Source organism: Nakaseomyces bracarensis (genome assembly GCF_045282275.1).
Source record: "Nakaseomyces bracarensis strain CBM3 chromosome Unknown Scaff9_0, whole genome shotgun sequence".
Classification (NCBI taxonomy): Eukaryota; Fungi; Ascomycota; class Saccharomycetes; order Saccharomycetales; family Saccharomycetaceae; genus Nakaseomyces; species Nakaseomyces bracarensis.
In genome coordinates, this window is record NW_027263970.1 from 96,558 (window position 1) to 118,733 (window position 22,176).

The window sequence follows — 22,176 nt, forward strand, 5'->3', positions numbered from 1 at the left end:
CAATGGTAATATATAAAAGATATTATTAATTAAATCCAGAGTTATATTAATAATTCTTTCATGTTTGCTGATTATTGCTGCCAACCAAATTGATATTATTTTCTAGACTTTTAGTAAAAAAAAGCCTCCAATAATAAAAGTAAATAATATAAGGCAATAGAAAGTCGAAACAATATATGTTCCATCAATGAAGGATCTAGACTATTCGTTTTCAATGGAGGACCTGTCCACATTAGAGGGAGAGTTCGGAGTTGAACACAACACAGAACTGGTCGATTTCGATGAATTTCTAAATATTGGAGAGAGTATACAGCTAATGACTCCGCCTACCATGGAATTGCATCGTGCCTTCACGACTGATAGTCTGCCTCAATTTAAAGATGCCAGCCCTAGTAACCGTGGTGTAATGGATCGAACTGGAAACTATCATATATATGGCAGTACTCCTTTAACTGCAGTCGACTCTCCCGCTTTGCAAACCCCAACTGATGCTATGTTACAAAATTCCGAGGATCATGATAACAATAATAATGATACTTGTAACAATTTAATTGGAAATGAAAGGCAACTAAGCAATGTCGATCTTTCCACTGTCCTAAAACTTCGATCACGAAATCTTCAATTACGCAGAAGTAAATCTACACAGGCTGTTTATCAAAGACCGCGACACCGTAGCCAAAGCACTTCTAATTTGCAAACACCACCTTCTTCATCTTCATCTGTCACACCAAATAACTCAACAGGTAAGGTGAAAAGAAATCCGTTCTACTGCCCTTCAGGAAAAGTACTAAAGATTATAGAAAAGGAGAAGAAAAAACAAGGTGATACTCCAAAGTAATTATTAAAAACAACAGCTACAACACAAAACCAAAATACACTATATATTCCCACCATTATCACGACTTTCAATACAAACTTGTGCTACGAATAACTGTCTAATTTTTTTTTTGATTTTAAAAGCCAAAAACTACTACCACTGTTATGCCACTAAAAATAATCAAGTTATTCCTTCACAATCTTCGACATGCCCCGGTTACTTATTATTAATATTATTTTACAACAGTATTAACATATCATATACGTCGCTATGGATGCAGGATCATCCAAACTTCAATGCGGTACCTCAGCTAATTACACTACAATTAGAAAAGTAACTAAGTTCCAATATATTCATAAAAAGACACACCCTCCTAGTTTCTATGTCTTTAAAACATGGCCTTACAGTTCACCATATTTACCATATCATTTTTTAGATTCAAAGGCTATATATCAAATAATGAAAGAAAAAAAGTTCAAATAGAATAATTAGATCATTAATTTTAGTTTCTATATATACATACTTTAATAACTCATAAGATATTACTGTGTTGGCCATCCAATTTCCGTCTCTTGGTTCTATCAAACACCAGTACACTAGCCGTGTTTTGTGAGCTGGCTGACGAGTCACCGAGGTTAACCACCTTCGTGCTGTAGTTCTGCGTACTGAAGAGATCCAGCTCCGCATTGGCATCAAGCATCAGCTCCTTCAGTATATACCACTTCTTCTCTTCCTCCAGTGACTGGTTGTATACCCGCAGCAAGTTCCGCTGCACCTTCTCAACGCACTCGAGCTGCTCCCGCAACGGCAGCTGCACTTCCTCCTCCTGCCCGCGCTCCTCCTGAAGCCTAGTCATCTGCTCCCCCAGGTGCTCCAATACGCTGTCGTTATCATCAAATAACCGACCCTTGTATATCTTCGTCTTCACGGCATTGGCCTCGACCTCCAGCGCCTGCTGGTCGTCGTCATCATCAGGCTCTATCCCATCTCGTACTACGACACCTGCACGTGACGCGAAATTCCCGGGGACGTTCTTCACCATCTCGTAGTTGATCTTTGACATGTCGTCGACGTTTATGATGTGTCTGCGCACATTACCACCAGGTCCCGACGAGTTCGAGTTCGAGCCCGCTGTCGTGGTGGTATTTGAGCCCTGTATGCCAGGGGCGGGCGTTGACGCCCGCGACCCCTGGCCGCTAGCGCTCGTTATCCCGCTGGCGACCCCGCCAGCATTGAGATTCACACTGCTGCCTGCTGCACTCATCGCAGAGTGCACTACGCCGCTTAACTTCTGTACTACCGCCTTCCTGTGCGGGTCTCGCTCCAGATACCCGGGCAGAGCAACTGCCCGGTAGTACCGCACCGCGTTCTGCGCATACCGAACCTGCGGGTCCCGCTCCAGCAGCAGCCGAAACTCCTCTATATCCTTATCCATATCCTTAGTATCCATAGCGCCAAACTCCTTTAGCAAGCCTGTTGTTTGACCACCGCAATGCCGACGGTTTATGACTTGCCCTTGTTGAAATAGGCCTGAGCCTTTGCAAGCCTCCGCCTGAAAAAAATTTCAACTGAAAAAAAAATTTTGCGATGAGCTAAGGCATATTTGAGTGATGAAGTCTAGTTTTAGGAGCAGAAAAGGGTATTAAAAGTGGTTAATATAAGCAGAGAAGTGTTATATATTGAGCAATGGATGATATAGATGAGCTGTTTGGGCTTTTGAAGCAAGTTTCTGGGACTTCTAGGCGTTCCGGGGTGGCCCATGGTGGTGAGCAGGTCGATGAGCACGGTGGTGATGAGTCTCACTGGAGCAATGATGTGGTTTCTGTTGAAGATGATGGTGTTAAGGAGCGAGAGAAGGTGTTTTTGGGGATTGAGAAGGAGTTGCGTGCGCTTCCCAAACTGGAGACCGGGTTTGATCAGCTTGCTGCTGATAAGGAGAAGGCCAGTTTGATTGATGCAGGTAAGAGTGCTATGGAGAAAGTGGCACAGAAGCAGAAGAAGGATTCTAAGAGCTCTGAGTGGTTTACTCTGCCGAGACCAGACGACAAGACGAAGCGTGAGGTACAGCGAGACATGTTGCTGATCAAGCATCGTGCTGCTTTGGACCCAAAGAGACATTACAAGAAGGACAAGTGGAAGGTACCAGAGAGGTTCTCAGTTGGTACTATCGTGGAAGACAAAACCGAGTTCTATAGCAGCAGACTCAAGAACAAGGAGAGGAAGTCTACCATGCTGGAGACTCTGATGACAGATGACACCACAGATAAGTACTTCAAGAGGAAATACTCCGAAATCCAGGACAAGAAGACCAGCGGAAAGAAGGCTCACTACAAGAAGATGAAATCAATGAGGCACAAGAGGTAAATAAGTCATGTCTCGCATTTTTGTACAATATAAAATAACTTAAACATCATTACATCCCATTTTTTATATTATTTGGTTGAATATATACAGGTTTCGTTTATTAAAAACCCAGCTTGCTTTTTTAAATATATAGAAGTTATATAATAATGGCTACGTACAAAAGCTAAGGAAGAATGCCATATTTAACACCTCCACTTAGGTTCAAAGAGGTTTTTTTATTTTCAATTGAATCTCTGGAATATAAAATAAAACATTTCTTATTTCTTTGCAGAAAGAGTTTAGAAATTGATTGGGTTTCCGGCGTAAGCAGCCAAGTTAGCTTCCTTGAAAGCTTCTGACAAGGTTGGATGAGCGTGACAGACTCTGGCGACGTCTTCTGCGGATGCACCGTACTCTAGAGCTAGGCCAGCTTCTGCAATCATTTCACCGGCGTTTGGACCTACGATGTGAGCGCCTAATATACGTTCAGTCTCGGCATCAATTAGGATCTTGACGAAACCTTCAGTGTCCATGTTAGTCTTAGCTCTGGAATTGGCCAAGAATGGGAATTTACCGACTTTGTACTTGATGTCTTCAGCCTTCAATTGCTCTTCGGTCTTACCTACCCAGGCGACCTCAGGGTGTGTGTACATGACTGATGGGATGTTGTTGTAGTTGACGTGACCGTGACCGTTCTTAATGTATTCAACAGCGGCGATACCTTCGTCTTCAGCCTTGTGGGCCAACATTGGGCCGAAGGTGACGTCACCGATGACCTTGATATGTGGATGCTTGGTGCTGAATTGTTCATCGATCACTAGACGACCTCTCTTGTCGACCTCTAGGCCCAACTTTTCGGCACCTAGGCCCTCAATGTATGGTCTTCTACCGATGGCCACCAACAGCACGTCGGCTTGAAGCTTCTCCTGTTTGCCGGACTTTGCGTCCTCGATGACTATGTCAACGACGTCACCATTTCTTTCGGCGGAGACCACTTTAGTGGATGTCTTGATGTTGAAACCTTGCTTCTTCAAGAACTTCTGCGTAGTGGCGGCGACTTCGCCGTCCATAGCGGCACCGATCTTGTCCTGGAACTCCATGACGGTGACCTTAGAGCCCAAACGGCTGTAGACTGAACCCATCTCCAGACCGATGATACCACCACCGATGACTGCCAATCTCTTAGGGATCTCCTTCAGGGACAAAGCACCGGTGGACGAGACGATTCTCTCCTCATCGATCTTAATACCTGGGAACGGGGTGACCTCGGACCCCGTGGCGATAATGATATTCTTGGCCTCAATCACGGTCTCCTCTGCCACTGTACCGGCCATCCCCTCGACTGGGGCAACTTTAACGCTGTGCTCGTCCTCGAAACTACCAACACCCTTGTAGTAGTTAACCTTGTACTTCTTGAACAGCATCTCAACACCACCGGTCAGCTGCTTGACAACGGTGTCCTTAGCCTTCTGGAACTGCGCGACGTTCATCTCAACGTCACCCTTGACATCAATACCACGGCTCTTGGTGTCACTCTTGATCTGGTGGTACAGGTGCGAGTTGTTCAAGAGAGCCTTGGATGGGATACAGCCGACGTTCAAACACGTACCACCGAGCGACCCACGCTTCTCAACACACGCAGTGTCCAAACCAAGCTGCGCAGCCTTGATGGCGGCGACATAGCCACCGGGACCACCACCGATGATCACCAGGTCGTGCTGCTTCTTGACAGCAGCCAAATAACTCGACGACGTAAACGTACGTCTGGATACCGTTCTAAACATTGTTATATAAAGCCTAATTGAGATAAAAATCCTTGGTTCCTTCTAAAATTTGTTCTCAACCCAAAACATATATACTATCTCACCCTTCCCCTTATAAGCGGACAAGCAAGCCGGGCGCTGAGTCTTAGTCTAAAATCACATTATACGATAGTCACATGCTTCGTACACAGTGTCTTGAGTCTGATTGGTCAATACGTATTGCAACCTCATATTAACCGTTATATCGTTGTATTGTAGTATTGTTATATTATACTATATTGTATAATTGTAGTATTGTATGGTTATAGTGTATCCTACAGCACTGTATCCTACAGTGCTGTCTGGGTGGTTGTGCACCGTGATATGTACCTCTGTTCTGTCTCCACGTATGATATCGAAGTGTAGACTATAGTAATATGACAAACTGTACTACAGTATACTATAGTATACTATAGAACAATATAGTATAATATAGTGTATTATATTTGCTATATCAATATTGTAAATGCAACTATAATACTTCTCCGGGTAACCCCAGCGTAAAATACACTACAGTAATATCATATTGTAATAAGATATAGTATTGTAATATGATATAGTATTGTAATATTGTAATATGATATAGTAGTATAATATTGTAATGCTGTATTATCGCCATGCTGTAATTACTGCTATATTATAACAATGTACTATCATATATCACAGCAAGATCATCCGGGTAATATCATATAGGTATTGTTAATATTGCTATATTATATTATTATATTATTGTATTATGTTACTGTATTGTATAGTATTGTATAGTATAGTATAATTTAGTATAGTATAGTATAGTATAGTATTGTATTGCTCCACTGTGCCTGTGCCCGTTATATTGGTGCTGTTATTGCTCTCAGAGTGTTACCCGGATACATAACTACCTACACTATAATATACCATCCTATACTATACTATACTATACTATATTACTCTATTACTCTATTACTATACTCTATTATATTAATATATTGTATTATTATGTTACTATACTATATTATACTATATCACTACATTACGATATTGTAATATACTATATTACTATGATAGTATATTATAGAACATGAGTATGCAGTAGTATGGATGTCAAGAGTTCTATTATCTCGTCCCTCTTTGACGGCATATTAGAGCACTGCACTATGATGCATATTGTAGAACTTTACTATTGTATTGAACTAATGTATTGTAGTATAGTGTGTAATTATAGTATTATTCGATATTATAGTCTTATACTGTAGTCATGTGATATATTGTTGGTAACAGTGACTCAAATGCTTAAAAGGGTTGAGATGAAGAAAGCAGCCATATTTTAATTTAGTCAATTGCATTATCACGGTTGAGAGGTTAAGTAAGCAAATGTCTGATAACAAGATGAATCAAGACACTGCTCTAGTTGATCTGGAGAAAGCGCTGGAAACCACAGAGGATGAGGTTCTTATCGAAAAGTCTTCGAACGAGAAGAAGACAATAAGTCCTCGTCGTCTCTTATTTGCACGTATATTGATTCTCTGCACTTGGATATGTATGTTAATCAGTGAGTCCTCTAGTTATAATCTATTCAAGTTTTCAGAAGGACCCACTAAGTCAACGGACCGTTTTAACGAAGAGACGTTAAGGGAAGTAGAAGCAATCATATTAGCAGAAGCAATCATATCAGCAGCAGCTGGCGTCCTTTTCATACCAGCTATATTTGGTACCATGCACTACTACCGATTATTCAAGCGCAATCCTAAAGGTGTGCGCATTGTCATATTATTAACGGCGTTCTATATATTTGCGGGAGCATTGCTGGCAATGGCAACCAAATTCCCTTGTATGCTCTTGATCAGCAAATATCCTATCTTATGCGACTGGCCTTTCTACTTAATTAGCGTTTCTTGGAAATCTGCGTACTTTTATGGCTTAGACCAACTAATTTCTTCTAACGTTGTATCAAAGAGTGAAATGGTCTGATTTTCCAACTGCCTATATGTATCCAATATATAAAAGTTATGTATCACTATAATGTTACGACAGTAATATAAATATTAATATACTACTATGATCTCGACTACAATCAGTTACGTTTATCATCATTACGGTATTACAGTAGGTAGTATTATATATATAGGTAGGGTATTATATACATAGAGTATAATATTAGACAGAGAATAGTGCAGACAGAGTATAATGTTAGACAGAGAATAGTGCAGACATTTTAGTATAATGTTAGAATAACAATATCGTATACATAATATGGTGTACTACAATAATCTTGGTATACCTACAGAACTGATATATATTATTACCCAGGTAGATGCCATCAGGGCAGTGCATTGTAGTGTCGTAGCAGTCTTACATAGTACACTATAGTATATGGTATAGCAGTACAATGTACAATATAATATAGCCTTACAATACAATATAGTATAACAGTACAGTGTACAAGATAGTATAGTATATTATATAATTATAGCACCACAATATGATACCGTATGGTGAGATAATATCACGACGGATAGGCGTTATATTAATATGATAGAGATATAATAGTTTAGAGTAGTATAATATAGTATAGTATGGTAGTACAGTTTAATCTATCTTAGTATATTCTATCCTATTCTAATCTATTATTACTATACTGTATTATTACCATATTGTATTATTACTACATTATATTATATACTACTTTCTTGCATTATTCAATACTCAACTCTCGCTATGATAGCGCTATTAGTAAACTCCTGATCAGGTCTAGTCATCTATATCGTAACTTATGTACTGTACGTCTGATAGCATTATATTATACTCTTTATTATAATATTGTAGTCTTAATTTTATAATATTAAATTGTTCGGCGATTTATGAATAGTTATATATTTATGTCGATATGAGGTGGTCTGCGTGTGGACGGCGGAGAGTCTCGAGGAACTTGACGATGTCGAGCTCAGTAGAGCTGATCTCATGCGCGATAGCGCTGTGGAAGAACTTGTAGTGACACTGTTCAAGCGTTGCCGAGAGCATCTGCGAGAGGAGGACGTGCTCAAGCTCGTGGTAGTGCAGCGAGACTACCAGGATGTCGAGCAACTCGAGGCTCACCCCGTCACGGGCGTTGTGACTCAGGGCCTTGAGCAACACGGTGCGCAGAAGCGGTTTCATGAAATGCTCAAACAAGTTGAGTTGCAGCTTATCCCTGAGGTGATAGTAGAGTCCAGGGAACGCGCCGTAGAGCTTCGTCTCCAGCACAGCAACGTCTGTGTGCTGAGTAGGGGCCCTGGCTACAGCTCCGCTTCCTTGAGCCCCGCTACCGTCGTTAAATAACCATGGGACTTCCTTGTTGATGTTCGCCATTATCTGCACCGCGAGGGTCTTGTCGCCGCGTAGCAACCGATAGAGGGTATTGAGTCCCGCCCGACTTTCCGGAGTGATGGTAGACGGCAGTTGTCTGTCACTGTAGAGGCACAACTTGTATATCTTGAATCTGAGGTCTGCGGGTATACCGAACCAGTAGAGCTGCTTCTTCCGCAAGGTCAGGAGTAACGCGCCGTCGTCAGGACACTGCCTTATGTGAGCCCACTGCTTGGTGAGCACGTCCTCGCGCATGAGCAACGTGCGGTTCTCGTATCGCAGCCTGCGGAGCTCCCTTTTCGTCTCGGTCTCGAGCAGCTCGATACCGCTCTGGTGGTACTCCCTGCTCGAGCGGTGCGACTCCGTGCGCTCATTGGTGTCGTACTCCTTCAGCAGCGCGAGAGAGTCCCTATGCTCACTGATCCGCTTGTTATTCTCCTGTATCAGTGAGTCAACGCTGATGTTGCGCTGCATATCGTATTTGAGCGTGGGATCGAGCCCCTCGACCAGCGAGTCCACAGTACCATTGCTGTACCGGTCGGCCTCCCCACCAGGCACCACGCTGAACACCGATGAGGAAGACGAAGACGCCTGGCTTTGAGACGCCTGGCTTTGAGACGCCTGGCTTTGCGTCTCTGGAACGGTAAGGTTATGTGTAGGTGGATTAAAACCTATAACGGGCACCGCATAGCTGATCAAGTCTCCCTCGACCTCCTCGTCCCGCACTGTGGTCCAGTCAAAAGCATCACTCTGCAGGTCCCGCCTGCTCACCCTGTGCCTCGCCTGGAATAACCTCTTCCCTGGAGGAGTATACATTGTATTGGTATTGTTATATTGGTGTTGTTGTATTGGTATTGTGTATGTTGTATTGGTATGGTATTGTATTGCTGCTAATATACCTCTATCTCCTTGCTATATTGCTGATATATCCAATTCGTATCTGTGATATCGTATATATAATACAAGATCCAAAGATCCAAGCAAGAAATAAATTAAATATCATTAATATTAATATACTAATATAATGGGATGCCCAGCCATCTCACTTTATATTATACGTTGTGCGGGAGTTTCTAAGGAACGCGAAAATACACCCCGTACTCCTCGAAATGTAGGCAACTTGTGTTGTGCGGGAGTTTCTAAGCAACAAAATCGCGAAAAAGTAATAATAATAACCAACGCTGGGTCTAATTTGGCGTGTATGCATCAACCCATAACACCCACGAACTACATAGTGAAGTATTAGAAATAATATACATAGTAGTATATGTATAGTGTGATATCATAAGTGTATGTATAGTGTGATATCATAGTGTATGGTGAATGATGGTGGCATGGGAGTCCTGTTCAACATCACTACATACGACAACCTGTAGGTTATGTATTACCCGGAATAGTCTATATATAGTCTCATTATAGTCTTACTATTATAGTTTTATTGTACTATAGTATTATAGTATTGTAGTATTATATTATATTATATTAATAGTGTATAGTAGTACAGTATTATTTTATTATTAAGATATATTAATTAGAGTGTATCGTATGTATATAATGCGGCCAGGCTGTGTAGTATTCACATGACTCTATTAGAGTCTAATAGAGTCTAATAGAGTCTGTTCTTCTAAATATTGTTATATTCTACTATACTGTACTATACTGCACTATAATGTGCTATAAATAATACTGTAGCATCTTTCTTTGTACTCATACCCGCATATAATAGAAATATGGTACTATAGTGCTATAGATTAGAGTACTACTACTGCATTGTTGTCTTACTAAATTTTATGTTCTGACTAATAGAGTATTGCTCCAATGCGTGTATATAAAATGGTATAGATAACAACGAATCATTTACATTATTGTATAAAGCTATACGTATATATTTGTCGTGATTATCTATCATATCAACATCAAATCAAATCAATATTTCAAGAAGATCAGTCTGGCTGGGATGATAAAGGTTGGCAGGTAGACGAAGACTAGGTTTACCAGGTCTGGGGTACTAAGGGGCTCCCCAGTAGCAGGATAATATCCGTGCATGCACACCATATAGATACACCACAGAGTAGTCGAGGCTGCGTTCACACCGTACAGGTACAGCAACCTATACAGCCTGCGCGTTCTGCTCTCTATCTGGGAGCCGACATCACTCACAACACCATCCTTAGCCAGTTTCTCGTCCTGCCCACGTAGACTCCACAGCTGACGAAACTCCCAGGCAAAGTACACAAACAGTGGCAACTGCACTATCAGCTCCAACCACACGAAACACCGCAAGACAGCAGGCTTCTCATACAGCAGGTAGTCGTGGTTCTGTTCTACATGGAACCGCACCAGCCCAGGCAACAACTGAAACTTCTCAGGCACAACCACAGAAGAGTCAATCAGCACAGTGATCGGAATGTGCACCAGCGAGTAGTAGTAGTACAGCTTCTCCTCCCAGGACCGTAACCTTCCAAACATTGTTTACAGCCTCTTACACTCAGAGAACTTATCATCCGTATAATACACAGGTTACCCAGTGGTCTTAATCACAACGATTCATCTCCATCGCATTGTAATGCCCTATCATTGCATTGTGATGGGCCCAGCTGAGGAGCCTCCTACGTAGTATGTGATACTTGGGCTGGGATTACGTTATTTGCCTGTCTATCATCACACTATCAGCTATTAGTAGTAATCAGTCAACGGAATTGATCGAGAGTCTACTGATAGATTGCTGTAGAAGAGGGTGTGTACAGCGTTGTCGATGGTGGCTAAGGTACGATAACAATGTAGGAGAGGGGATTTGTTGTTCCTTAGTAAGTATTTCAAAAGGTAAATCATAAGGGTAACGACTTACCCCTAATCTCGAAGCCTATTGATCCCAATGTCTTGCAACGTTTGACCTGATTTACGTAGTCATATATATACGTAGGCTTTCTTCTTTCATCTCCCAATGTCTCAGGGTTGTCTTACCCTTTAGCCTCAATAAACCAGAAACATTTAACTTAAAATACAAATAATGTCTAGTAGCAGAAGTGATCCTCCGAAGGTGCCTAGTGGGTGGAAGGCGGTGTTTGACGACGAGTACAAGCGGTGGTACTATGTGGACTTGAAGAGCGGGAAGTCTCAGTGGGAAGAGCCTCGTGGGACTGTGTGGAACAGGGCGCAGCCCGCTCCACCCAGGACTACACGCTCGCAGCCCCAGCCCCCACACTCCCCGGCGTCAAGTTACTCGAGCCCCAGATCATACCCACAGCCATACCCTCAACAGCCCATGTATCCACAGGCAGGGTACGCACCACAGCCATACTACCCGCAAGCAGGCTACCCACCACAACCATACGCACCACAGCCATATGCACAACCTTATGCCCCAGCGTACGTGCCTGCAGCTGCTCCAGTAGCAGCCCCAGCTGCTTACGCTGCACAACCCCAGCATAAGAGTCACACTACCAGGAATGCATTCATGGGTGGTCTCGCTGGTGCCGGTGTGGGTCTATTGGCCGCTGACCTGATAGACCACCACCACCATGATGATAACCAGGACGTGATTGTAGACAACAACTACTATGGTGATCCTAACAATGGCAATGGCAACTGGGACAATGGTAACAACGATAATGGCAATTGGGACAACGGTAACGACAATTGGGACAATGGAAACTACGATGACGGTAACTACGATGACGGCAATTGGAATTAAAAGACGCCTACATCTACTGCCTTCACCATGCATATAAAAGTTATTTTCATCAGATTTTGAACTTCATTCTTATACTGTTCTTATTTATTCTATGTCTGTATTAAAAAAACTAAATAAGCACCAGATAATTAAAAATATAGTGTTACAACTTTGTTTTTTTGTTATCTATAGAGTTTGGCAAATAAGCATACGTTAAGTAGCTCGTCGAGTCCCTTATCCAGACCGTACTCTCTTATAAGTCCAGAGGCGATTGTCTCCACCTCACTAACCATCACCCTCTTGTCATCCTTGTTCAGCTCATAGCTCAGTCTCGAGGTCGGGTACGGTGTGTATTGTAACTTCTTGACCTCAAAGGCTATTTGAAAATCAATTCGAAGTGAGACCTTTCTGCCCTTCATCACGTCTAGTGTCTCAAATACAGCGTTCTCACCATTGCGTGAGTGCTCACACTTAAATATCCGCTTCCGGTACTTCTGAACCAATGTTTCTAAGATCTTATACCGCCTGGCCCGTACCTTATCGAACTCAAAGCATGCCATAAGGAAGAAAGAAGGGTTGCGCAAAGTCCGCAGCGGTTGCAATTGCAGCTCAACTTCTTTGGATATCTCCCCAATAGTAAACTCTTTCAAAGTCTGGCTCACCTCATCATATCTTATCAATATATGTACTTCAAATGGTATGGTACTAAACCGGCGAAAGCTCAACTGTGCATCAATAACGGATTCTGCAGGATCATGGCCTTGTTCTTTTCTCTTGTTGCGGAGCCGTATCTCAACATCACGGTACAGGTACTCTTGTAAATACCGCAGCCGTAGATTCATATTCAACAAGGGCAAACTATCGAACTTATTGTTCAGCTCTTCTTGTACACTTGACCCACCATGCAACACAGCACGAGTCCTCTGAGAGTTGTCCAGCAACCTCTCGAGTTCCTGTGCCTGTTCTTGCTTCCGAGAGAAACCTAACACGTCAACCAGCGTGTCCATCGCGTTCTTATCCACCCGCACCACTCCTCCACGCTTCCGTAACTCCCCAATCTCCCTCTCATACCCATCAACCTCTCTCAACAGCGTGTTCCGCTCCTCCAACAGCTCCTTCTTCCTCTCCTCGAGCTCTAATCGTCTCATCTCCTCCGCAGAAACCGTCACATCCGCATCCTCGACATGATCCGAAGACCCAGACTCAGTAGAAGCAAATATACTAGAGCTAGTCTCAACCAAATCAGACGTGAAATCCATCGCTGGCCCTCTTTACCACCCTCAATTGAGCATTCTTAAAATCCAGTGATGCCCTTTGAAATATTTCACTTTGTCAAATTTCGCGATGAGCAGGCGATGAGCTCTGCGATGCCCACCAACAATGCAAAGCTATAACTTATAAAGACTCAATTGAACGATATAGTGACTCAACCCAACGTTATCAATTCAAGGATGTTTATTACCATAAATGTTATAGCTGAATCGTCCCCAATTGACACAGCTCAGCGATACATTGAATGAATTTCACGCTACCAGAGCTCAATTCAACGATACAGTGACTCAATCCAACGATACTTTAACTGCATACATCAAGGCAACGTCAGGTCTTCGAAATAATAAAATAGACTTCAAATTTTTTTTGTTATATAGATATAAAAAGAATATGGAAAATACGAACTTGATAATACAACCCTTTTAATATTATTATATGATAAAGCTGCTCCACGGCTTTTAAATGGGGTGTTTTGGGATGTCCATTGACAGTTTAGCAAATGGGTCATAGTCTGGGGTGGTGTTGATGTCGGTGGTACCGTCGAAGAGACTCATCATGGTGAGGTCTTCGATTTCTTTCCAGTGGCCGGTCTCGATAACTTCCTTGAACAGGTTGTTCTGTGACGGGTTGTTCTGCTCAGGAGTGGTCTCGTCAGAGGAGTGAGGCTTTACCTCCTCGGAAAAGAGCTCAAAGTGCGGCATGTCGAATATCCTGGTGCACTCCTCGATGAACAGCTCAGTTTCAGACTTGGTGGTTAGCAGCTCGTCTGCGAACCGGACCTTTTGGACCTGGACGCCCTGTTTGTCAGTGCAAACAGGTTCAACGACAATTGGATTTGCGAAAGAGTTATGGTTTTCCAATAGAGCTGCAAATTGACTCGCATTGTTCTTATTGGCCAATACTCTAGTCTTGGCCTTGGATTTGGACTTAGGCTTGGACTTAGGCTTGAGGTTAGCTTTGGGTTTAGCCTTAGACTTGGATTTGGATTTCCGCGAGGCTTGTGAACCAGAATTGGTATTTAATGGTGGCCATGGCTTTTCTAGCATCATAGCAGCCAAAGTAGCATCATCACACCCTTCGGTGCCCTCCAATAAAAAGGCCTCGAGCTCCTCATAGGTAGTTCCAGCACTGGTGTTAGCACCAGTCACATCGGAAAGGCTTTCGAACTCGAGAGAGGACATCTCTTCGAAAGAACTATACAAATCTGTTCCTGCGAATAACCTAGAGGAGTCTTGTAATGGCAACTCAGTAATAGGGACAGTTTCAGCAGCAATAGTATCGTTATACCTAGTACCTTCACAACTAGGACCGCTCATGGTACTGGCATTGGCATCCCACATTGTACTAGTGCTAGCACCCCTAATTGAATTATTGTTAGTATCAGCAGTAACTGTTATGTTACCCAATAACATGGGATTAACTGTAATTTCGTTTGTGTTAGCTGAAGACACAAAATTAGAGTGCATCATGTTATTGTGTCTTTGCTGATATTTCTCTAAATAAAACTGTGGATCCCTAAATGGAGCAATAAAAGACAAATTATCCTTGATAAGACCGCTTCTAGCGGTTCTATCATTTGAACCATGATTTTGTCTAGACTTAATAGCGGATTTGGCTCTCTTGGTCTTAGCACATTGTTGCTCTGGGATAACAGAACAGTCTCTTTTAAAGAGCTCAGCCTTTTCTGGACGTTCCATATTAATTTGTGAACCCATAACTCTTAAGGTTTCACCGTGATTCACCAACAAACTATCAATACCGATAGACTTGAAAGTACGTTTGTCAATCATTCTTTTAATTCTTAGAAATGTCTTCTTGTTTTTGGAATAAATATTTCCACAGATGTTTGTGTATTCTTGAACCGTAACACCAACGTACACAAGAAAGCTTCTGTGGAAATGGTACATACTGAAACCAAGATACTCTGCCACAATCTTGGTAGCTACGTGTTTATTACGGCTTAGGCGCTCCGTAATATCTTTAAACCCTACTTCTCTTTGTTTTTGTACCTCATCTCTGCTTCTTCTTCTTTTTTGTGACTCTGTTCCATCTGAATTCACAACTTTAATAACATCCACCTCTTCCTCCTCATCACTAATCAAACTGATGACCACTTTCCCATTGTCAGAATGGTCTCTAGCGGGAGCTGGAGGTGACAATGGTGGTCTGGTGCTGGGATCCAACTCAAATTCCAGCTTCGAATTAGCGACAATGTAAGCTAATACCAGCGTTGCAAACTCCATCGACCGCCAAGTATTGGCCTGTCCAGCGTTCAAAATTAAATGTTTCTTGCGGTCATGGGCTGGAGGTGGTTTCTTGGGGCGGAAAATGATCTGACTATCCGCATGGTTCAATGCTTGGAATGGATTGCCGTAATCAATATCTACGGCATACACTTGACCTTCTTTAAGATTCCCATCGCCGTTTGCAGCTTCAATAATCACTTTCTCATCATCTTTTGAGACTTTTGCAAACGAACCAGGGTCAAAACCAATAATCTTATTGACCTCCCTGGTCAGTAAGGTTGTGGCATGGATGGCTAGTGCTTCCAACTCGTGCATATTCTATTTTACTACTTCTAAACCTCTTCTTTCTGTAAAAAGAATAGGACCAAAAGCAGAATAAAATAGTTATACAATCAAATGGAAACTATATAAATGATACCCTAGTCTCTCTTATTATAAAGAATATATATGTGTGTAATTATAGTAATTGAAAAACAACAACAATAATAATTATAATAAATAAAAATTAAAAGAATTTTAAAAATACCAGCTTTGGTGATGAATTTGGGGGTCCTATTTATACGTTTCTAATTCAAATGGTATCATTATAGCAATTAGTTTTCAATTGAGAACATATTTTGTGTCGACAGCAAGATTTCAATAGAGTTGAGCGAGTAGTTAGAACATATATTGTTCGCATGTTGTAGCAAACAAAGTATCTTTTTAAGAAAAATAAAGGATTTTAGCAATCGACGATTACACCTAATATATCTGCATCTGGTAAGTTTCTCAAGCATTTCATAGTTCTGTGGAAATAGTTTTGAATTATATACTTATTAAAATTATAAAAATACCCTTTTTTTCTAAATGTTTTTTTATTTTGGATCGCAACAATAGAAACAATCACCTGTAGCTCTCGACATTACAAGAATAGACATTTTTTTAACACCAGAATAAATATACAGGCACAATAAGATAGGAGTTGATGCTCAATAGCAAATAATTTGGTAATTACTTTTGTGTCTTGGTCAACGCTTAACTATCATCTGCAACGTCATCTCATTTCATACAAGCATTGGCCCGGCTCTTCTATACTAGACTAGCCACAACCGCAGCTATACTTATTCTGCTAACAATAGGTTAGTTCTTGTTAAAATAAATAGGTCAGGTTGGTTCAGAGGTCCACACCTTGTGTTTAAAGCTTCCTTCCCGTTGTTAGTGATTGTAAGTCACACGAAGTATAGTGTTATACGAAATGCAAAACGCGTAAAGTTCAATTTTGTTTTTAAATTTTAAATATTTTTATTATTTACGCGTTTTGTTTTACTTTAGATATTATTTTAATGGCGGTACATATTCAATAAAGCTTATTGGATCTACGAGTTATTTTGGTTTGCAACTGTTTATAGTACCAGCAGGCTAGTTTGTTTAACGACTAAAAGATGTTTAGATTAGTGGGTTTGGAGTTGTACAACTTCAAATCATACAAAGGTACTGTGAATATCGGTTTCGGAGAGTCTAACTTTACCAGTATTATAGGTCCTAATGGTTCTGGGAAGTCTAACTTGATGGATGCTATTTCCTTTGTGCTTGGTGTACGCAGCGTTAGTCTGCGGTCGAGTGCACTTAGAGATCTGATATACCGAGACGTTTTATCACGGGAGAGCACTCCTGAAGAGCAAGACAATACTAGGACGGCATATGTGAAGGTGTTTTTTAACCACAATGGGAAAGAAGTAGAGCTCATGAGGTCGATATCGCGGCTCGGTGACACGTCATACAAGATTGATGGCAATCCAGTGACGTATAAGGAGTATTCGTCGTTTCTAGAATCGCAGAATATATTAATCAAAGCAAAGAACTTTCTGGTATTTCAAGGTGATGTGGAGCAGATTGCGTCTCAGTCCTCTATGGGGCTCACTAAATTGTTAGAAGAGGTCTCCGGGTCCATCCAATACAAGAAAGAGTATGAGGAGCTGAAACAGAGCTGGGAGAGACTTGGACAAGCCTCTGCAGAGTCCATCAAGAATAGAAGGAGGATCCACAGCGAATTAAAAACTTATAAAGAAGGTATGAACCGCGATGAAGAATATAGGAAACAGGTCCAGAAGAAGAAACGTGTACAGACAAACTTATCTTTATGGGAGCTATACCACATGTACGAAAACCAACAATTGAGTCTACAGAAGCTGGAAGAGTCACAGGAAGAGATATCTGTGATAGAGGCAAAACTACAGGCTGAAGAAGAAAACTTGGTTAAAGCAAAGAAACTACTTGCTAAGGAAGCTGCACTATTAACCAAAAAGAAAAATAAGTTGGAATCGACAAAGAAAGAAAAGGCTAAAGCAGAATCAGACTTGAAGCTAATCGTTATTCCACAGGACGCCGCGCACCAACGTGTTAGGAATATCGAAAAGAGAATCTCCTCACTTGAAAGAGATCTTGAACGGGAAAATGAGGCTGTTGCTAGATATAGAAATCAACTGAAAGTAGTGACGGATACAAAGAAATCTTTTGAAAAAGAGATTATTGCAAAATCTGGAGATAGTAACAAGTACGCCTTGGATGACGACCAGCTTAAACTATATGACGAATTAAAAGCAACATATCTGAATGATGGAGGTCTGGAAATAGAAGACAAATTAGCCCTCTTACAAAATGAAAAATCAGAGGTAGAATCTGAGCTAAAATTAGTACAGGATAAAGTGACGGTATCAAAGGACCGGATTCAAGATGAACTTGAATTGAAAAAAAGTGATATTGAAAGTAAAATAAATGACTTAACTCTGTCACTAAACGAGAAGAATGACATTCACTCCCATAAACTTGATGAACTAAGAAAAGCACAAACTGAAATCGAATTCTTAAACAATAAAGAATATGACTTAAATTTTAAATTAAGAGATACATTAGTCAAACTAGATGATCTTAGTGCAACACAAAGAGAATCTAATAAAGAGAGAAAACTACGTGAAAACGTCGCCATGTTGGAAAGATTTTTTCCAGGTGTACGAGGTTTGGTTAGCGACCTATGTAAACCTAAAAAGGAGAAGTATAAATTAGCAGTTAGTACAATGTTGGGTAGAAACTTTGATACAGTAATTGTCGATAGTTTATCAGTTGCACAAGAATGTATTGCTTTTTTAAAAAAGCAGAGGTCCGGTGTTATCTCATTTATCCCCTTGGATACAATAGATGTTGAAACTCCGAGATTGCCTGTTCCGGAATCAGAAGAATATCTTTTGTCAATCAATGCCCTTGATTATCAATCAGACCTTGTTAGAGCTATGTATTATATTTGTTCAGATTCTATTATCTGTGACAATTTGGAAATTGCTAGAAACTTAAAATGGAACAAGAATGTTAACTCACGAATGATTACCTTAGAAGGCGCAATCATCAATAAAGCTGGTTTAATGACTGGTGGTGTATCTAAGAATGGAAATAATAGATGGGATAAAGAAGAATATCAAAGCTTAATGGACTTGAAAGATAAATTAGTCCTTGATGTAGAAGAGACCTCGACTAAGAGCAGACAGTATGCATTAAAAGCTAGGGAATTAGAAGGTAGTTTATCGTTATTGACTTCCGAAATATCCTATATTCGCACGCAAATTACTCAAAATAAACGTAGTATGGATGATGTAGAAGTCGAGATCAAATATAATAATGATTTAATAGAAACTGAGTATGGACCACAAATTAAATTACTTGAGGAAAGAATATCTAAAATCGAAAATGATCGGAAAGTATGGAATATAAAGCGTGATGAACTTCAGGAAAAAACCTTCAAACAGCTGACAGATGCAGTCGGATTTTCTATGAAAGAATATGAGAGTCATACTGGTCAAGTTTTACGTCAACAATCCAAAGAACTACAATTACTGCACAAAGAAATAATGAATATTGAAAATAGACTTCAATTTGAGGTTGACCGTTGCAACACAACTAAGGAAAGATTATCTAAGGCTCAGCAAGATATTGAATCGATACTTAGTGAATTAAGTGAACTACAAGAGCAGGAGAAGAGTATTAGGATATCTATTGAAACTGTAGAAAGTGAATTAGAGAGTCAGAAAACTGAACTGAAAACCATTAAAACGACCTTTGATTCCGCACAAAAGGATGCAGCTGCTACGGAAGATATCATAGCAGAATATAATAATAGTATCGAAACATTCCAGAAAACAATAAATGAGATTAACGATGACCTAACACGTAATGATATAGAGAAGATGAGTATTCTGAAGAATTGCCAAATGTCAGGCGTAACTATTCCCGTGGTCTCAGATGTTGGTTTAGAGGACTTACCGGCATCTAAAGTTGACGATGAAGCTGTTCAGATAGCTAAACAAATTGAAGTGGATTTCACTAAACTGCCTATGAAATATAAGGAGGCTAGTAACAATTCGCTTAGACAGGAATTGGAAGCTCAAATACGCGACATCGATGATGTACTTGCCGAACTCCAACCAAATGCCAGAGCTGTGGAAAAATTTGGTGAAGCCCGCGAAAAGTTTGAGGAGTTGGATAAGGAAACTGAGGGATTGAAGAATGAGGAACGTAGAATATTCAATGAATTTTTGAAAGTTAAAAAACAGCGGAGAGAGTTGTTTGATGCCGCTTACGAGCATATAAACGAGCACGTCGACGCTATATACCGTGAACTGACCAAAAATGTGAATTCCACCGCAGTGCTCGCGGGAGGTAGCGCATCTTTAACTCTAGAAGATGAGGATGAACCGTTTAATGCGGGAGTCAGATATCACGCAACGCCACCTCTAAAGAGGTTCAAGGATATGGAGTATCTATCTGGTGGTGAGAAGACTGTGGCTGCACTTGCATTGCTCTTTGCCATCAATTCATACCACCCAAGTCCGTTCTTTGTTCTTGACGAAGTAGATGCTGCTCTTGATATCACCAATGTCCAAAGGATTGCGGCATATATTCGGAAGCACGGAAACCCTGCTCTTCAATTCATTGTTATCTCCCTGAAGAACACTATGTTTGAGAAATCTGATGCATTAGTCGGTGTCTATAGACAGAATGACCAGAACACCTCTAAGATTGTCACTCTGGACCTAAACCAGTATGTGTAACTATATAGAAATATAAAAAATCCTGCTTTGTTGGTATAATAACCTTACCTTTGCTTTACCTAATTATATTCTATTATTACAATTTTGTTAGAAAGCAGTGTAGTCATTACTAACGCAGAATGGTGGATACTGTAAAGTGCAATACTCTAGATAACCAGTATTATACTTAACCGTAAGACAATATCATAGCATTAAGAGCGCTATATACCGCAATAACAACAGAAATCCGGGTAACACCAGATATTGTGTACACGTTAATTATTACCTGTTGAGTTATTAGTATATTATCATTACACATATAGTATAACAGTAAAAGGTACTATATTATTACAATATAATAATATATTATAGAACTTGAGTACGCAGTAGTATGAATATCAAGAGTTCTGTGATCTTGTGCCTCCAAACCTGATTTACTATGGTATATATTGGAGCACTGCACTATGCTGCATATTATTTTATATTTAAAGATCATAATGTTTGTAGAATTTTATTACTGTATTGAACTAATGTATTGTACAATAGTGTGTAATTGCAATGCTGTAGTATTATTCGAAATTATAGTCTTATACTGTAGTCATGTGATATATTGTAGGTAACAGTGACTCAAATGCTTAAAGGGTTGAGACGAGATGAGCTAGAAAGCAGCCATATTTTAATTTAGTCAATTGCATTATCACGGTTGAGAGGTTAAGTAAGCAAATGTCTGATAACAAGATGAATCAAGAGACTGCTCCAGTTGATCTGGAGAAAGCGCTGCAAACCACAGAGGATGATGTTCTTCTCGAAAAGTCTTTGAACGAGAAGAAGACAATAACTCCTCGTCGTCTCTTATTTGCACGTATATGTTTTCTCTGCACCTGGATATATATGTTAATCAGTGAGTCCTTTAGTTATAATCTATTCAAGTTTTCAGAAGGACCCACTAAATCAATGGACCATTTTAACGAAGAGACGTTAAGAGAAGAAGAAGCAATCATATCAGCAGCAGCTGGAGTTTTATTCATACCATTTATATTCGGTACCATGCACTACTATCGATTAGTCAAGCGCAATCCTAAAGGTGTTTGCAATGTCATATTATTAACGGTGATCTATGTATTTGCGGTAGCATTGCTGGAAATGGCAACCAATTTCCCTTGTATGCTCTTGGTCAGCAAATATCCTATCTTATGTGACTGGCCTTTCTACTTAATTAGTGTTTCTTGTGAATCTACAATCTGGTATGGTTTATTCATACTAATTTTTTCTAAAGTCGTATCAAAGAGTGAAATGGTCTGATTTTCCAACTGTTTATATGTATCCAATATATAAAAAGTTATGTATGACTATATTGTTACGACAGTAATATAAATATTAATATACTACTATAACCTCGACTACACGTTTATCATCAATACGGTATTATAGTAGGTAGTATTATATAGGTAGAGTATTATATACATAGAGTATTATGTCAGACAGAGAATAGTGCAGACAGTGTATAGTAATATGTTAGACAGAGTATAATGTTAGAATAACAATATCGTATACATATGGTGTACTACAATAATCTTGCTATACCTACATAGCTGATCATTACCCAGGCAGACACCATCAGAGCAAGGCATCGTAGTGCCGT

At 40.4% G+C, this 22,176-nt stretch overlaps 12 protein-coding genes across 12 annotated transcripts; 6 read left to right on the forward strand and 6 right to left on the reverse strand.

The window, feature by feature from the left end:
• Window positions 1–187: 187 nt before the first annotated feature.
• Window positions 188–838, forward strand: RNJ42_02296 (uncharacterized protein; the record flags this gene model as incomplete). The annotated part of the gene is made up of 1 exon (XM_071052461.1): window positions 188–838. The coding sequence occupies one exon, from the start codon at window positions 188–190 to the stop codon at window positions 836–838; it is 651 nt and encodes a 216-aa protein (XP_070906308.1).
• A 511-nt stretch (window positions 839–1,349) lies between these two features.
• Window positions 1,350–2,267, reverse strand: IES3 (Ies3p; the record flags this gene model as incomplete). Its single annotated transcript, XM_071052462.1, has 1 exon — window positions 1,350–2,267. The coding sequence occupies one exon, from the start codon at window positions 2,265–2,267 to the stop codon at window positions 1,350–1,352; it is 918 nt and encodes a 305-aa protein (XP_070906309.1).
• Window positions 2,268–2,503: 236 nt separating this feature from the next.
• FCF2 (Fcf2p) lies at window positions 2,504–3,181 on the forward strand (the record flags this gene model as incomplete). The annotated part of the gene is made up of 1 exon (XM_071052463.1): window positions 2,504–3,181. One exon carries the CDS (start codon window positions 2,504–2,506, stop codon window positions 3,179–3,181), a length of 678 nt encoding a protein of 225 aa, XP_070906310.1.
• A 278-nt stretch (window positions 3,182–3,459) lies between these two features.
• LPD1 (dihydrolipoyl dehydrogenase) lies at window positions 3,460–4,944 on the reverse strand (the record flags this gene model as incomplete). The annotated part of the gene is made up of 1 exon (XM_071052464.1): window positions 3,460–4,944. One exon carries the CDS (start codon window positions 4,942–4,944, stop codon window positions 3,460–3,462), a length of 1,485 nt encoding a protein of 494 aa, XP_070906311.1.
• A 1,371-nt stretch (window positions 4,945–6,315) lies between these two features.
• On the forward strand, window positions 6,316–6,912 carry RNJ42_02300 (uncharacterized protein; the record flags this gene model as incomplete). The annotated part of the gene is made up of 1 exon (XM_071052465.1): window positions 6,316–6,912. The coding sequence occupies one exon, from the start codon at window positions 6,316–6,318 to the stop codon at window positions 6,910–6,912; it is 597 nt and encodes a 198-aa protein (XP_070906312.1).
• Window positions 6,913–7,818: 906 nt separating this feature from the next.
• On the reverse strand, window positions 7,819–9,102 carry MLO50 (Mlo50p; the record flags this gene model as incomplete). The annotated part of the gene is made up of 1 exon (XM_071052466.1): window positions 7,819–9,102. The coding sequence occupies one exon, from the start codon at window positions 9,100–9,102 to the stop codon at window positions 7,819–7,821; it is 1,284 nt and encodes a 427-aa protein (XP_070906313.1).
• A 1,110-nt stretch (window positions 9,103–10,212) lies between these two features.
• EMA19 (Ema19p) lies at window positions 10,213–10,755 on the reverse strand (the record flags this gene model as incomplete). The annotated part of the gene is made up of 1 exon (XM_071052467.1): window positions 10,213–10,755. One exon carries the CDS (start codon window positions 10,753–10,755, stop codon window positions 10,213–10,215), a length of 543 nt encoding a protein of 180 aa, XP_070906314.1.
• Window positions 10,756–11,296: 541 nt separating this feature from the next.
• WWM1 (Wwm1p) lies at window positions 11,297–11,980 on the forward strand (the record flags this gene model as incomplete). Its single annotated transcript, XM_071052468.1, has 1 exon — window positions 11,297–11,980. The coding sequence occupies one exon, from the start codon at window positions 11,297–11,299 to the stop codon at window positions 11,978–11,980; it is 684 nt and encodes a 227-aa protein (XP_070906315.1).
• A 161-nt stretch (window positions 11,981–12,141) lies between these two features.
• On the reverse strand, window positions 12,142–13,218 carry CTF19 (Ctf19p; the record flags this gene model as incomplete). Its single annotated transcript, XM_071052469.1, has 1 exon — window positions 12,142–13,218. One exon carries the CDS (start codon window positions 13,216–13,218, stop codon window positions 12,142–12,144), a length of 1,077 nt encoding a protein of 358 aa, XP_070906316.1.
• A 471-nt stretch (window positions 13,219–13,689) lies between these two features.
• RNJ42_02305 (uncharacterized protein) lies at window positions 13,690–15,792 on the reverse strand (the record flags this gene model as incomplete). Its single annotated transcript, XM_071052470.1, has 1 exon — window positions 13,690–15,792. The coding sequence occupies one exon, from the start codon at window positions 15,790–15,792 to the stop codon at window positions 13,690–13,692; it is 2,103 nt and encodes a 700-aa protein (XP_070906317.1).
• Window positions 15,793–16,898: 1,106 nt separating this feature from the next.
• On the forward strand, window positions 16,899–20,555 carry SMC1 (cohesin subunit SMC1; the record flags this gene model as incomplete). The annotated part of the gene is made up of 1 exon (XM_071052471.1): window positions 16,899–20,555. One exon carries the CDS (start codon window positions 16,899–16,901, stop codon window positions 20,553–20,555), a length of 3,657 nt encoding a protein of 1,218 aa, XP_070906318.1.
• A 702-nt stretch (window positions 20,556–21,257) lies between these two features.
• On the forward strand, window positions 21,258–21,836 carry RNJ42_02307 (uncharacterized protein; the record flags this gene model as incomplete). The annotated part of the gene is made up of 1 exon (XM_071052472.1): window positions 21,258–21,836. One exon carries the CDS (start codon window positions 21,258–21,260, stop codon window positions 21,834–21,836), a length of 579 nt encoding a protein of 192 aa, XP_070906319.1.
• Window positions 21,837–22,176: the final 340 nt, after the last annotated feature.